The 13852-nt window shown below is 50.0% G+C and overlaps 1 protein-coding gene across 1 annotated transcript in view; it reads left to right on the forward strand.

The window, feature by feature from the left end:
• Nucleotides 1–773, forward strand: part of LOC119307513 (E3 ubiquitin protein ligase DRIP2-like) — a 6313-nt gene extending 5540 nt beyond the window's left edge. Inside the window, exon 7 of the mRNA XM_037583586.1 lies at nucleotides 262–773. Within this exon, the coding sequence (XP_037439483.1) occupies nucleotides 262–426 (165 nt within the window). The 3' untranslated portion in view covers nucleotides 427–773. The remainder of the gene's footprint in view (nucleotides 1–261) is intronic.
• The last annotated feature ends 13079 nt before the right edge of the window (nucleotides 774–13852 follow it).

Below are 13852 nucleotides of genomic sequence, written 5' to 3' on the forward strand. Positions count from 1 at the left end.
CCCCCTTTTGCTTAATGTTTTACGAGTTGTCCAAAACTATGAGCGTTATTTGTAGAAGAACACACATTATTGTAAAGTGGAATTAGCATAAATTTTGGCTTAAATTTAGAAGTTTCATCTTAGAAGTAGAAGTTCAAACTCACCTGATGTTTACCAGCATTTCTTATCACTTTACTGCTGCTATATAGCTATGCATCCAAGTCTATTCTTCTTGAGTCCAGAACAGCTTGTCTGAACAGTACCTGATCTTGGTGTTTACAGGTTGAACTGAGCTGCTGTGGGCAATCAATAAACCCCATACAACCTGTGCACAACCTGATGGATAGGTGGCTGAGGGTTGGCCCGTCGCGCCATTTGCAGACGTCGGTAGGCTCCTCCGGGGGAGAGTATGTGATGGTGATAACCTATGGGCGGCCAAAGTCTTGAGCGCACCATGTTGCGCCCGGCGATCTCCTGATGTGCCAGGAGGGTTGCGCCTTGCCCTGGGAAGAGGTCCTCGAAACCCAAAGATACAAGGTTTCTCTGTCCCAGTCGACATATACTGAAAAGAATGCGGCTGGCTCGTTCTGCAGCCAGCCCACCTTGTTGGTCTTGATCTGATGCTGTTGGATTCTCTTAGGGTTTATTCGTTGTTCCCCTAGTTCGTTTTATACCCTTGTTATATACAGATGAAATTTGTTGTTGTTCTAAACTTGGCGAAATTCGACTTATGTTGAGGCTGGATAATGTGATGGTATGTTTCAACCTTCGTGTGGAAGGGGTGAATGGTTGCAGTGCTCGGCTGTTTCGTGGGCTGAAAGTTTGGTTGCACCGGAGCGTCATGCCAATGGCTGATGGTCTGTTGGTTTAGTTTGATTCGTGCCTCGTCGCTTCCACTGGAGTATTATTCATTTGCAGTAATAGGTCTGATTTATATCTCGATTGGGAATCAGAAACCAAAGAAATTTGAGAAGTGCTGTTCTGCTCCTGGTATGAACAGTAGTTTATTAAAAAAAAGTTCACATTTTGAAAGTTTCTGATTTTTTTAGATAAACATTGTTGAATGTTTTACTAACATGCAAAGTTTCGTTATGAAAAAACATCTGTGGAGGCTTGGACAGAAAAACAAAATTAGCGTTCCAAAGTGCTTTAAAAAAGTTGCCCTTTTGGGAACATCGTTTTGTTGTTTTGCCTAGACCTTCACGAATGTTTTTTCACCACAAAATTTTGCATCTTGGTAAAACATTCAACAATGTTTGTCTACAAAAACAATTCATCTTTTTTTGAACTTTTTCCCTATTGTTTGCCCTAGGTGCAAATGCACCCAAATGAGGAAACTCCATGTTCAAGAATTTTTTGCTACCCTTTTGTGAACATACGAAACTATGGAATGCTGTTAGTGTTGGGAAACGTAGTAGAAAACGAAACAAAAATCGCCCTACTATCACCCAGGTACACTATGAAGATGCGATAAACGGTTCCTCTCTCCAAAAAAATAATACAATAAACGGTTTGAGTCGGACCGTTACTGATTCTGAGTTGCAGCGGAAGAAGACGAGTTGGCGTAGATCATACTTGGAGTTCCTCGAACTATAGATGACCGATCTCACGAACAGTCCCTCGAACAGAAGGCCGAAAGCACGACCACTTTACGAGTTGCAAGCATACGGTCTTCATGGTCCGACGGCGTTTCGCCGTCCAGAGCTAATAGTCGCCAGAGAATTACTGGGAGAGGATTAGAACCACACTGAACTTTTAATTATGAGGATTAGAGGATCTAGGTCCAGCTCTAATTGATCAATTAGGACCAACTAGAAGTCGAGAACTAGAGTAGACTCTAAAACTTGTGTATCAAAAGTGCCAAAAACCTCTAATATATATACGATTGGAGGAGAGGGGAGGGGGCGCCACAAGTGGGGAAGGATTCCTCCCCCCTTGGTCAGCCAAGGAGGAGTTCCCCTCCAATTCAGGCGAATCCTATTTGGCGTTGCATGCGTCATTAATGTGTTTTGCAAACGGGCGTCTGCAGCGCTCCACGCTGGCCGACCCATCTAGAGTTTTTAATCCACAAAAACAAGTTCGCCCGCTGGGAACCGATCCCGTGCCCTCCATCACCAACGTTCGCTGCTATAACCACATGGCAACCCAGCGGAATGTGCTAAGGCCAACTCCAACGCAGACCCCCAAATGGTCAGGCCGCGTCCGTTTTGGCCCAAACGGACAGATGAGCCGGCCCAACGCGCATCCCCATCCTCAAATTGTGTCCATTTTTTGTCCGGCTCGACCAATTCCAGGCACATAGTTGAGCGAGCTTTGCAGTCACATGGACAATGAACGGACAGGCACGCGGTGTCTCGGCATTCGCCTCGGACCCGCGTGCCGGCCGTCCAATCACCTCCCGCCAACCCTAGTCAATGTGTATGGATGGTTGGGCCCGCAAGTCAGCCACCCAGACGGCCCCCGGCCACGTCCTTCTTTATGGGGAAGCCGTGGACTTCCATTGCCACTTCCACTTCCCCGTCCCCATCCACTTCCCACCATTGCCCCCTCCATCGGAGACACCAAACCATAGCTGCCGTCAACCTCGCTCTCCACCGGTCATGGGCTTCTGGAAGTGGCACCCCAGCAAGAGGACCAAGCACGACCAGGAGGCGGGGTCGTCGTCCGCCTCGTCTGGAAGTGCGGCTAGCCATTCCACCTCGCCGGTGTCTTTCTCCATCTCCCCTCCGGTGATCGCGCCACGCTACAGGCCATACGTGAAGGTCAAAGTCTGCCGCCGGTACTAGGAGACCGACACCCCGTTGCTGTGGTCAGATGCCCACCTCCCTAATGAGTGGCATTTGAGCCTGGATTGGGTGCCCATCCCCCCCCCGTCCCGGCGAGCAGCCGTGCCCGCCTCCAGGAAATCACCCATCGTCGCGCCACATGTTGGTGTCAAAACCGGCGGATCTCGGGTAGGGGGTCCCAAGCTGTGGATCTTGGATCGATGGGTAACAAGGGGCGTAGAGACAGTGTTTACCTAGGTTCGGGCCCTCTTGAGGAGGTAAAACCCTATGTCCTGCTTGATTGTATTGATGTGTTTGTATGACAACTACAGAGTTGGTCCACCACGAGATCCGACGAACTAAACCCTAGGTGGGTATGATGATGGTTGTCCCCTCTACGGACCAAACCCTCTGGTTTATATAGACACCAGGGGTACCTAGGGTTACATATGTCAGTTATCATCATGGGATAAACATGCCTCTCATACCAAGCGGGACTTGGAGGACACGCCTGTTGGAGATATGCCCTATGTGTTTATGAATAATGATAGTCCTCGGATGTAATCAATGATACTTGTAGGCAAGTACTTGACTTGTCTGTGAGATCTTGTGTTGTATGATACATCCTAGATTGTCCCTAGTCGCAAGTGACGTGTGGGCACACGTGAGACTAGACTAGCATATGACACGGTCGATGGCTTGGTCTCACTAGCCATGGAGCATTGGATGCTAACCGGATAATATGGACTCAGAAGGATCTGGTCGGATTCGATGTAGTCGAATCCGAGTCGAGATAAGGTCCGAGTTGGACAGACCCAACTATGAGAGACATCGATATGTCATCTGTGAGTCTCTAGTACAACATATGTTCTATGTCCTAAGACCTGAGCTGGCGCATGTACTCGGGATGGTGACAGACTTGCTTTGGGCCGACCAAACGCTACTCCGTGACTGGGTAGTTACAAAGGTAGGTTCCGGATTTGTCCAGTCCCATGCTGCGAGACATGGTCGAGAAAGATGGGATTTGCCCCTCCGATCAGGAGAGATATACTCTAGGCCCCTCGTGTGATCCGACCAGGATAAGCATGGCCATGCAACAAGGATTATGAGATAATCCAGTTTGTGGTCGATATCACTGGAATGAGAAAGAGGTCAGGCTAGCACAAGGATGACAGTCTCGCCTTGAGCCCGACAACATATATCATGCGGCAAAGGGAACAGAAGTGTGACACATTGTACAGGTTCGCCTAACCAGCTTCATAGTCTATTTGGTCGTCGACACACCTTGCTAGAGGCCGCTACCAACCGTGCAGGTCGGAGGTGATCCGAACTGTGACCAAGCCGACTTGAACCTAAGGGGTCGTGCGCTTAAGGGAAGGAACCTACGAGGTCGGTTCGGAGGACACTGGTTGGATGTGATCCGAGCTGGACTTGGAACGCGATCAAGTAGACTTTGGGCTTTAGGGTCTGTGCAAGGCCCAAGTGTTGAGCCCGCGACGGATGCCTATAAATAGTGGAGGTGCGGCACACTTATTCAGTTGATCGCTTCGGCTCTGTCACTAGGGTTTGCATGTGTTGCGAATAGCCACGTCCACTCGCCACCGATTGTGTGATCAGACCTAGCAGTCCGCCGCACGGTGTTCCTCCTGCACGCGCGGATACCGTTAGAGGCGGTGCACTTTGCGCCGCTCCGGTGAACTTGTATGTGGGATCGAACAACCGACTGTTCGAGGGAGATCGGACGAGGAGGAGACGATCCACGCGGACACGCTGCCCCAACTCTTCTTCCACTGCACGGCACTGCGCATCTAGTGGCAACGAACTATGATCCATCTTCCGTAGCATGTTCCTGTTGTTCTGCGTGTAGGAACATTTTAATTTGCAGTCGACGCACCCTACCGTAGAACCCAACAACACCAAATATCCAAAGGTTTCCTTCTAGAGCACGAGATTGTCTGTTGTCTAGTCTTCCTCCAATGAACCAAAGGTAGCACATCAGTCCGGCCCGTGAGAGATAGGCCTCCAGCCTGAGGACCCACTAATTCCGGACACTCTCAGTAGCCTCCGAACTTGCCTCGAACGCCGAGGTCATCAATTTCCATTAGCTCCACGCCTCTTGAAGTCTTCGGCCTGAGGGGCGAGTTCTTCCTATTTCCTATATCCGGCTGATGATAGCTCGGCCACCCTCGATACTTCGGTCAATGGAGTACTGTGGGGTTCGACGCATCGTCTTCTTTATTCAGAATAAATGACGCCCTCGATTTCCGTGCATCAGAGGAAATAAATGGCCCAAAAGCCTTTTATAGAAATGCCCCTCACGGGCCTGGGAGGGATTTCTATTTAACGAGCCCAAAAAATGCGAAAGCTGTCGCACTCGATCCCGAATCACCACAAAGCCAGAGCTAAGAAAGCCCTCAACAATGGCGAGCGCCCCAAGCTCCTCCTCACGTACTCACGACCACCGTCCAGGCGACTGTGCGAGTTGCTCTGTTTCTCAGATGAGGTTGAGCAACCTCGAGACACAAGGATACCTACCTGCATCAGATCTCGTGTCCACCCGCCCCAGATTGATTTCCGCTGATGGCGAGGTTTTTGCGGACATCTTCCCCGTCCTGCACCGGGAAGAAAGTGTATGCTTCGTGCCTTTTCTCTCTTACAGGGTTTAGGCTTCCCCATTCATCCCTTTCTGAGGAGTTTATTAGAGTTTTATGGGATCCAACTCCACCATCTTACCCCGGGATCAATTCTACACATCTCGGGCTATGTCGCCCTTTGTGAGATGTTCCTGGGTTGTGAGGCACACTTCAAAGTGTGGAGGAATTTTTTTGCCTTGTCCCCCGCACCAGAGGAGGGGCAATCCACGAGGTCGGCGGAGCCGAAGTATGGCGTATTGCTGGGACAGGGTATCCAGTAGGGACTCCCAAAAAGAATGCCAAAGAGTGGACCTCTGAGTGGTTCTACATAGAGGACGTCCCCCTTTTTGATCCAACTTGGAGGGGGCTGCCCGAACTCTCTCTTGTTTCTCTGAATAAGCGATTTAACTGGCGACCGAAGAGTCCTTCCCAAAAGGAAAGTGTTGAGGTATCACGCCTAGCCGCTCAAGTAAGGTGGTTTTCTCACAACGGGCTAACCATCATCAATGTAATGGCCACAACCATTGCCCGGTGCGTCCAACCTCTTCGACAAAGGATGCACCCCCTATGGCATTATGACGGGGCAAATAATTCGACGCGTTACATACAAATGGAACCCGCCAACCAGGTGGCAATGGCAGCTGACTTAGTCGACCTCTTCAATGGAGGAGAGCAAGGCTTCCCTCAATTGGAGCCCAAAGAGGGCTTCTCAAGCTACAAAACCATTGAAACAGTGAGTATCCCTATATTCTATAGTCAGATGATATGGTAATCTTTCTTACTCGAGCATCTAATCTGTCCAAGCAGAGCTAGAGGGGCTAGATCAAGATGATGAGCTGCTCCTCAACCGGAGAGCTATTCTCATGTCGACGATCCTGGGTTTCACGATGACCCGAAAACAGCAATTGATTTCGAAGAGGGAGTCTTCAATCTAGGAGAGCCTCGATGGCTCTAAAGTGGCCCTTTTGGCCGATCACCCCGGGACACTTCCTTCCTCCGTCATAAGTGGGAAAAAGGTTCCTTCCCAAAAAAACGCTTACCTCATGCCACCCTAGCACACCAACTTCTACCCCCAAGGGCCGTCACACAACGCGTCGAACACCAGCCAGAGCGGTACCGACCACGTCACCGCTGAACGGTCGTAGGACATCCAAAAGTGTGGCGGCAATGGGAGCTACATCAACCGCGCCCGGGGTCAAGAGGTAATATGTTCACCGCACTTTCGACATTTTGCTTTTGACAACCTCTACAAATACCCATAATTTTCTTTGCTCGGACCTGCAGGAGATATGTAGAGCCACCTTCATCTGAGGACGTTGAAGAGGTGCATGTGGGTAATTCAAAACCGAGGTCTCCAGTTAGGGCCGGCGCCACCACGACCGAGGACCAACTTCCAGGGGACCCCGAGGACATCTCAGTTACCAACTCCGAAGTCAAAAGTGTGATGAATCACCGACAACAGAAGGAGTCGCTGCGTTGTTCTGTGTTTTTTTGTTCAGGAGTTTAACACTCTTAGTTCAGTAGACGCGTATCTCGCAGCCGCCCGAGTAGGGCTCGAGAGAGCCGCAAACCTTCTGTCGACCAACCATTAGGTAAGCCATTGGTTTTGATAACCGAACACATAACCTACCCAATAGCCCCCAAGTCTTAATTTGGGCAGGACGGTCCAGTTAAGGGTCTGAATGTGTATAAGACTATTTTATGGTGCAGGCTATGTGGGACAAAACAAAAAAGTTGTCCAAGGACCTCGAGCTCAACCGAATATAGTTGGAAGCTGTGAGGGCCGAACTGGAGGAGGTCAAGAAGTTTACCAGGGAAGCACATGGTAAGTAAAAGACTTATTATGTCACATGAAGAATTGTTCGAACACCTTTGCTAATGAAAGATTGCCCTGTAGCAGCTAAATCGATAAGTCAACTGTAGAAGGATCTGGACGCAACCAGAGAATCTCAAAGGTATGCGGAATCACAGCAAGAAGCTGGCCGCAGTGTACTGACCCGAAGTCATGAGGAAAAGAACAAGCTTAAAGCATAGAACCAGCAACAATCCAAAGAAATTAAATGCTTAAGAACTCAACTAGCACAATCCCAAGAGGAGAACCATAGATTGAAAATGGGCATGTTTGGTGAGTGCAATCTAGCTTGTGAATACGTTGATTATGTGCATTATACAAATGTAAGAACCATGCCACGTCTCTTGTTAGTTCTCCTTACCGGGCGTCCCGAGGAAGAGGCCAGCTCGTTCAGGGGGAACCTGCTAAAGGAACTATCCCACGTGCATGAGCGGGCTCAGAAGGCTATGAAAAGAATGTTCAAGCCATTATGGCCGAACGAGGCGGCTCCGGAAGGGATGGCTGCTACGTCTTGAGCTTGCGTTGGTTTTCCTTAAAGAGGAAAGGGTGATGCAGCAATAGTAGCGGAAGTATTTCCCTCATTTTTTGAGAACCAAGGTATCAATCCAGTAGGAGGCTCCTCAAAAGTCCCACGCACCTACACAAACAAACAAAGAACTCGCAACCAACACAATAAAGGGGTTGTCAATCCCTTCACGGCCACTTGCGAAAGTGAGATCTGATAGAGATAGGATGATAAGATAAATATATTTTTGGTATTTTATAATATAGATGCAAAAAGTAAAGATGTAAATAAAAGTAGATTGAAAGCTTATATGATAAAAGATAGACCCGGGGGCCATAGGTTTCACTAGTGGCTTCTCTCAAATAGCATAAGTATTACAGTGGGTGAACAAATTACTGTCGAGCAATTGATAGAAAAGCGAATAATTATGAGATTATCTAGGCATGATCATGTATATAGGCATCACGTCCGCGACAAGTAGACCGACTCCTGCCTGCATCTACTACTATTACGTCACACATCAAACGCTATCCAGCATGCATCTAGAGTATTAAGTTCATAAGAACAGAGTAACGTATTAAGAAAGATGACATGATGTAGAGGGATAAACTCAAGCAATATGATATAAACCCCATCTTTTTATCCTCGATGGCAACAACACAATACATGCCTTGCTGCCTGAGGGAGTCCTGGACTAGGGGGTGTCCGGATAGCCGGACTATCATCGTCGGCCGGACTCCAAGACTATGAAGATACAAGATTGAAGACTTCGTCCCGTGTCCGGATGGGACTTTCCTTGGCGTGGAAGGCAAGCTTGGCGATACGGATATGTAGATCTCCTACCATTGTAACCGACTCTGTGTAACCCTAGCCCTCTCCGGTGTCTATATAAACTGGAGGGTTTTAGTCCGTAGGACGAACAACCATTACAACAATCATACCATAGGCTAGCTTCTAGGGTTTAGCCTCCTTGATCTCATGGTAGATCCACTCTTGTACTACCCATATCATCAATATCAATCAAGCAGGAGTAGGGTTTTACCTCCATCGAGAGGGCCCGAACCTGGGTAAAAACATCGTGTCCCTTGTCTCCTGTTACCATCTGCCTAGACGCACAGTTCGGGACCCCCTACCCGAGATCCGCCGGTTTTGACACCGACATTGGTGCTTTCATTGAGAGTTCCTCTGTGTCGTCGCCGATAGGCTTGATGGCTCCTTCAATCAACAACAACGCAGTCCAGGGTGAGAATTTTCTCCCCGGACAGATCTTCGTGTTCGGCGGCTTTGCACTGCGGGCCAACTCACTTGGCCATCTGGAGCAGATCGAAAGCTACGCCCCTGGCCATCATGTCAGATTTTGGAAGCCTAAACTTCACGGCTGACATCCGCGGAGATTTGATCTTCGATGGATTCGAGCCACAGCCGAGCGTGCCGCACTGTCACGATGGGCATGATCTAGCTCTGCCGCCGGACAGTACCTTGGAGGCCGCACACGAATCCGCTCCGACCCATAGTTCGGAGCCGACCGCACAGATCGAGGACAGGTGGCTGGACACCGCCTCGGGGGCTGCAACTGCTACGGCGATGGAGCCGAATACCGACCTGGCCCTTTGCAAAACTCGTGACTCCGAGGTGCCGGACTCCTTGCCGGACTCCGAACCTCCAGCGCCCCCGCCAATCGAATCCGATTGGGCGCCGATCATGGAATTCACCACTGCGGACATCTTTCAGCACTCACCCTTTGGCGACATCCTAAATTCGCTAAAGCGTCTCTCGTTATCAAGAGAGCCCTGGCCGAACTGCGGTCAGGATGGTTGGGATGCGGACGACGAAGAAATTCAAATCCCACCCACCACCCACTTTGTAGCCACTGTCGACGATCTAACCGACATGCTAGACTACGACTCCGAAGATATCGACGGTATGGACGGCGATGCCGGAGACTACCAAGAACCAGCGCCTACTGAGAACTGGAAGGCCACCCCAACCCATGATGTATATATGGTGGACACCCCAAAAGGAAGCGATAACGAGGAACAACGGGACACGGCAAAGGATAATTCCGCCGACAAACAACCAAAACGGCGATGCAGGCGCCGCCCCAAGTCCCGCCTCGATAACAACAACACCCATAATGACCTAGCCATAGAGCAGGGCAAACCAGTGGGCGACAAACATGCAACCAAGCATCCATCCGAGCAGGAGGAATCGGATAATCAATCCATGCCCGGCGAAAACGACAGTCCAGACGATCTCACGCCGGACACACCACCGGAGCATAAGAACCTTCACAAAAGACTTGTCGCCACTACAAGAAGTCTGAAGAAGGAAAAACGGAAGCTCAAAACAGCGGAAGACATACTCAGAATGAGGTGGAGCAAAGTACTCAAGACCGCGGACAAATATGGCAATGGCCACCAAACAAAGAGCTACCCGAGGCGCAAGCTACTGCAGGAATTCGACGAGGAGGCCATAGAGCCCCCACAGTCAAAAAGCAAAGAGGCCACCTGGCCGGATAGACGACCAGATGACAGGCCAAAAGCGACAAGCGACGCCGCACACAAGCCGACACATGATCCTCATAAAATAGATGGCCCGGTCAGGTCCATTTATGGGCCAAAAAAGAGGGCCCCAGGAAGCAACACAACACGCCGCATGTCCGAAGATAACGGCACGCCTAAATACAGGGGCACCGCACACCCACTATGTTTCACCGATGAGGTGCTGGATCATGAATTTCCAGCGGGATTCAAGCCCATAAACATAGAGGCATACGATGGAACAACAGACCCCGGAGTCTGGATTGAGGATTACATCCTGCACATACACATGGCTAGAGGAGACGATCTCCACGCCATAAAATATCTACCCCTCAAGCTCAAAGGGACAGCTCGGCATTGGCTCAAAAGCCTCCCAGAAAATACTATTGGAAGTTGGGAGGAGCTCGAGGACGCGTTTAGAGCAAATTTTCAAGGGACTTATGTCCTCCCTCCGGATGCAGACGATTTAAGTCACATAACTCAACAGCCCGGAGAGTCAACGTCTGGAACAGGGTTCTTACCAAAAAGAACCAAATAGTCGACTGTCCGGACGCCAAAGCCTCAACAGCTTTTAAACATAATATCCGAGACGAATGGCTCGCCAGACACCTCGGCCAAGAGAAGCCGAGAACAATGGCCGCGCTAACAAGCCTCATGACCCGCTTTTGCGCGGGGGAAGACAGCTGGCTAGCAAGATGCAGCACCAGCGACCCGAGTACATCCGAGATCAGAGATGGAAACGGAAAATCACGGCGCAGAAAGGACCAGCGCCGGAATAAAGAAAAAAGCCCAAAGAACATGGCGGTCAACGCCGGATTCAAAAGCTCGCGGCCGAACAATAAAACACTGCCTCTTAAGGACAGCAGCGACGAGCTATCCAACCTCAACAAAATTTTGGATCGGATATGTCAAATCCACAGTACTTCCGGCGCAAACCACACCCATCGGGATTTTTGGGTTTTCAAACAGTCCGGCCGACTCAACGCCGAACATAAGGGGCTCGACGTGCCAAGTGAGGATGATGACGAACCCCACCAGCAGAGCGCCAGAAAACAAAAGACTTTCCCACAAGAAGTCAAAACAGTAAACTCACTTCATATGATAATACAGAACAACAGTGTGGCACCCGCCAAAGTAGGTGTCGCACGGTCCACCCAAGCGGAACCTCGAGATTGGATGTCAAAACCAATTACTTTCGACCGCCTGGACTATTCCAGAAGTATTCGAAACGCAGGATGGACTGCCCTAATATTGGATCCTATAATCGACGGACTACAATTTACACAAGTCCTAGTGGATGGCAGCAGTGATTTAAACCTGCTATATCCAGACACAATCCGCAAGTTGGGGATAGACCGTACTAAAATTCGCCATAGCCACACTTCCTTCAAAGGAGTGGTGCCAGGCCCCTGCGCCAAGTGCACGGGCTCCTTACTACTAGAAGTTGTGTTCGGGTCACCCGGCAACTTCCGACGCGAAAAGCTAATCTTTCACGTCGCCCCATTCAAAAGTAGTCATCAAGCACTATTGGGACGTGAAGCTTTTGTCCGCTTTAACGCAATACCACACTACGCGTCTCTTACACTTAAAATGCCCGGTCCACGCGGCATCATCTCATTAAAAGGTCGTTCAAGACCCCAAACACGGCTAGACGAGTCCGGCATAAATAAGCTAGGGGCTCCCTAGCCGCACACCCCTTCACAAGGGGCTGTGCGTATGAGCAATAATGAGCTAATATAAGCTCAGCTTTATTTATTCATGCTTTGTTTTAAATACATTTTTGACACGATTACTTTTCAAACTAAGTTCCTCTCTTTTATAGATGAACAGCGTGTTACACCCGTCCAGGATACAGCACGATGGAGACACAGGCGTAGACGTGCAGTAGGGACCCGTGGCAAGGATTCTTTTCAGATTAAGACCCTGCGTAAACCTTTTTTACTATCTCTTGTTGCTATACATCCCCTGGTTTCTCATCATAACCAGAGAGGAGGCTGACGTTTTGGCATCGGCCGCGTCAGAGGACCTTGCGTGTACCGGGACACTAGGGGCTTAGGGCATTGATCTGCCCGTCATCATAAAGACCAAACACCTCAGGGAGTGTTTGGCGTCTCGAGTTAGGCCTTATATGCATCAGCTCCGAATCATGTCTTTGGTCAAATGTTGGGTTTTCCTGGCTCCTGTGTTTTGCTGCCTTACGTTCCGTATCATCGGCTAACGCGGCACTAGGAGAACTACTGCGATTGTGCCCCGGTTCGGCCGGGTGAGCACCTTAGTAGAGAAAGCCGAAAACTGACTGTCATGATATATCAAGAGACTGGTCAACCACTCGATCGACCTCCGGAATGTTTAGAATTCCTCCGCTTTGATGAAGGACTGCTTCCCGGTCAGGCACACACGCGCCCCAAATACGGAGAGCGCGGTGCCCCTAGGGGCTATGTAGTAGCCCCACCCTCGAACTCCTATGGCTAAGTGAAAGTGATAAAGCATTATAGTTCGTTGCCTCGTTTGCTACGCTACCACCTCCTTTACAGGACCAAGACGTTGGATTAAGTGTGAAAATGCGCTATTTTGCAAACACCCCCGCACTATGTGCTTGGGGGCTGAAGCCGAAGACTGCCATCTTTCAGGTTATACACAAGTATACATTAACAGCCACACAGGAGATATTTCAATACTTGAACGCACAAGTACAAAAGCGCTTATATTATAAAAATCGTTTTACAAACCATAAAGTTCATTTGAACATGATATTTTTTGAGCACTGCGACTCTATCACACGAGCACCACGCAGAACTTCCCCAAAATAGTGCTCGACGGGTAACCGGCTCTTGTCCGAACCCCGGGTTGCAATAGCGGTGGCATCCATCTCCGTCCAGTGTGTCTTCACACGAGCGAGGGCCATCCTTGCACCCTCTATGCAGGCTGACCGCTTCATCGCCTTGATATGCGGCACCGCCCCAAGGAATTGCTGCAATAAGCCAAAATAACTCTTCGGCTTGGGACTATCCGGCCAGACATGAGCCACGATATCCGTCATGGCAAGTCCGGATAGTCTATTCAGCTCAGCCCACTCGGCTAACTGATCGGTCAGCGGAAGTGAACGATCCGGACTATGGAATTGAGACCAAAAAAGCTCTTCCGTCTCGTGATCCTTCTGACTTCGGAAGTGCACAACAGCATCTGCCGCACTCGCTGCTAAGTCCATATACGGATCCTCCGGACCCCACAACTGGCCAAGCTGAGCGTACTTCGGATCTGTAAACTGCCTGCGCAGCAGAAAGGGCTTGCCAGCCACAATATCTTCGGCCTGGCGCAACTCCTCCTTTATAGCCCTCATTGCAGAACGGGCATCCTTGGCTTCGGCGGTGGCCTTCGTCAGGCCTTCTTGCTCCGCTCGGCGTTCTTTTTCAAGAACCTCACTGCGGTCGGTAACATCTTTCAACTTCACGGCCATTTCGGCCATCTCCTCCCTGCTTCGGCAGTGTGCAGCCCTTTCGGCTTCTAGCTCTTCGGCCGCCCTCGAGGCAGCCGCATCACTCCTTCTGGCCTGCTCCTTGGCTTGAGCAAGTTCTGCC

Source organism: Triticum dicoccoides, chromosome 5B (assembly GCF_002162155.2).
Source record: "Triticum dicoccoides isolate Atlit2015 ecotype Zavitan chromosome 5B, WEW_v2.0, whole genome shotgun sequence".
Lineage (NCBI taxonomy): Eukaryota > Viridiplantae > Streptophyta > Magnoliopsida > Poales > Poaceae > Triticum > Triticum dicoccoides.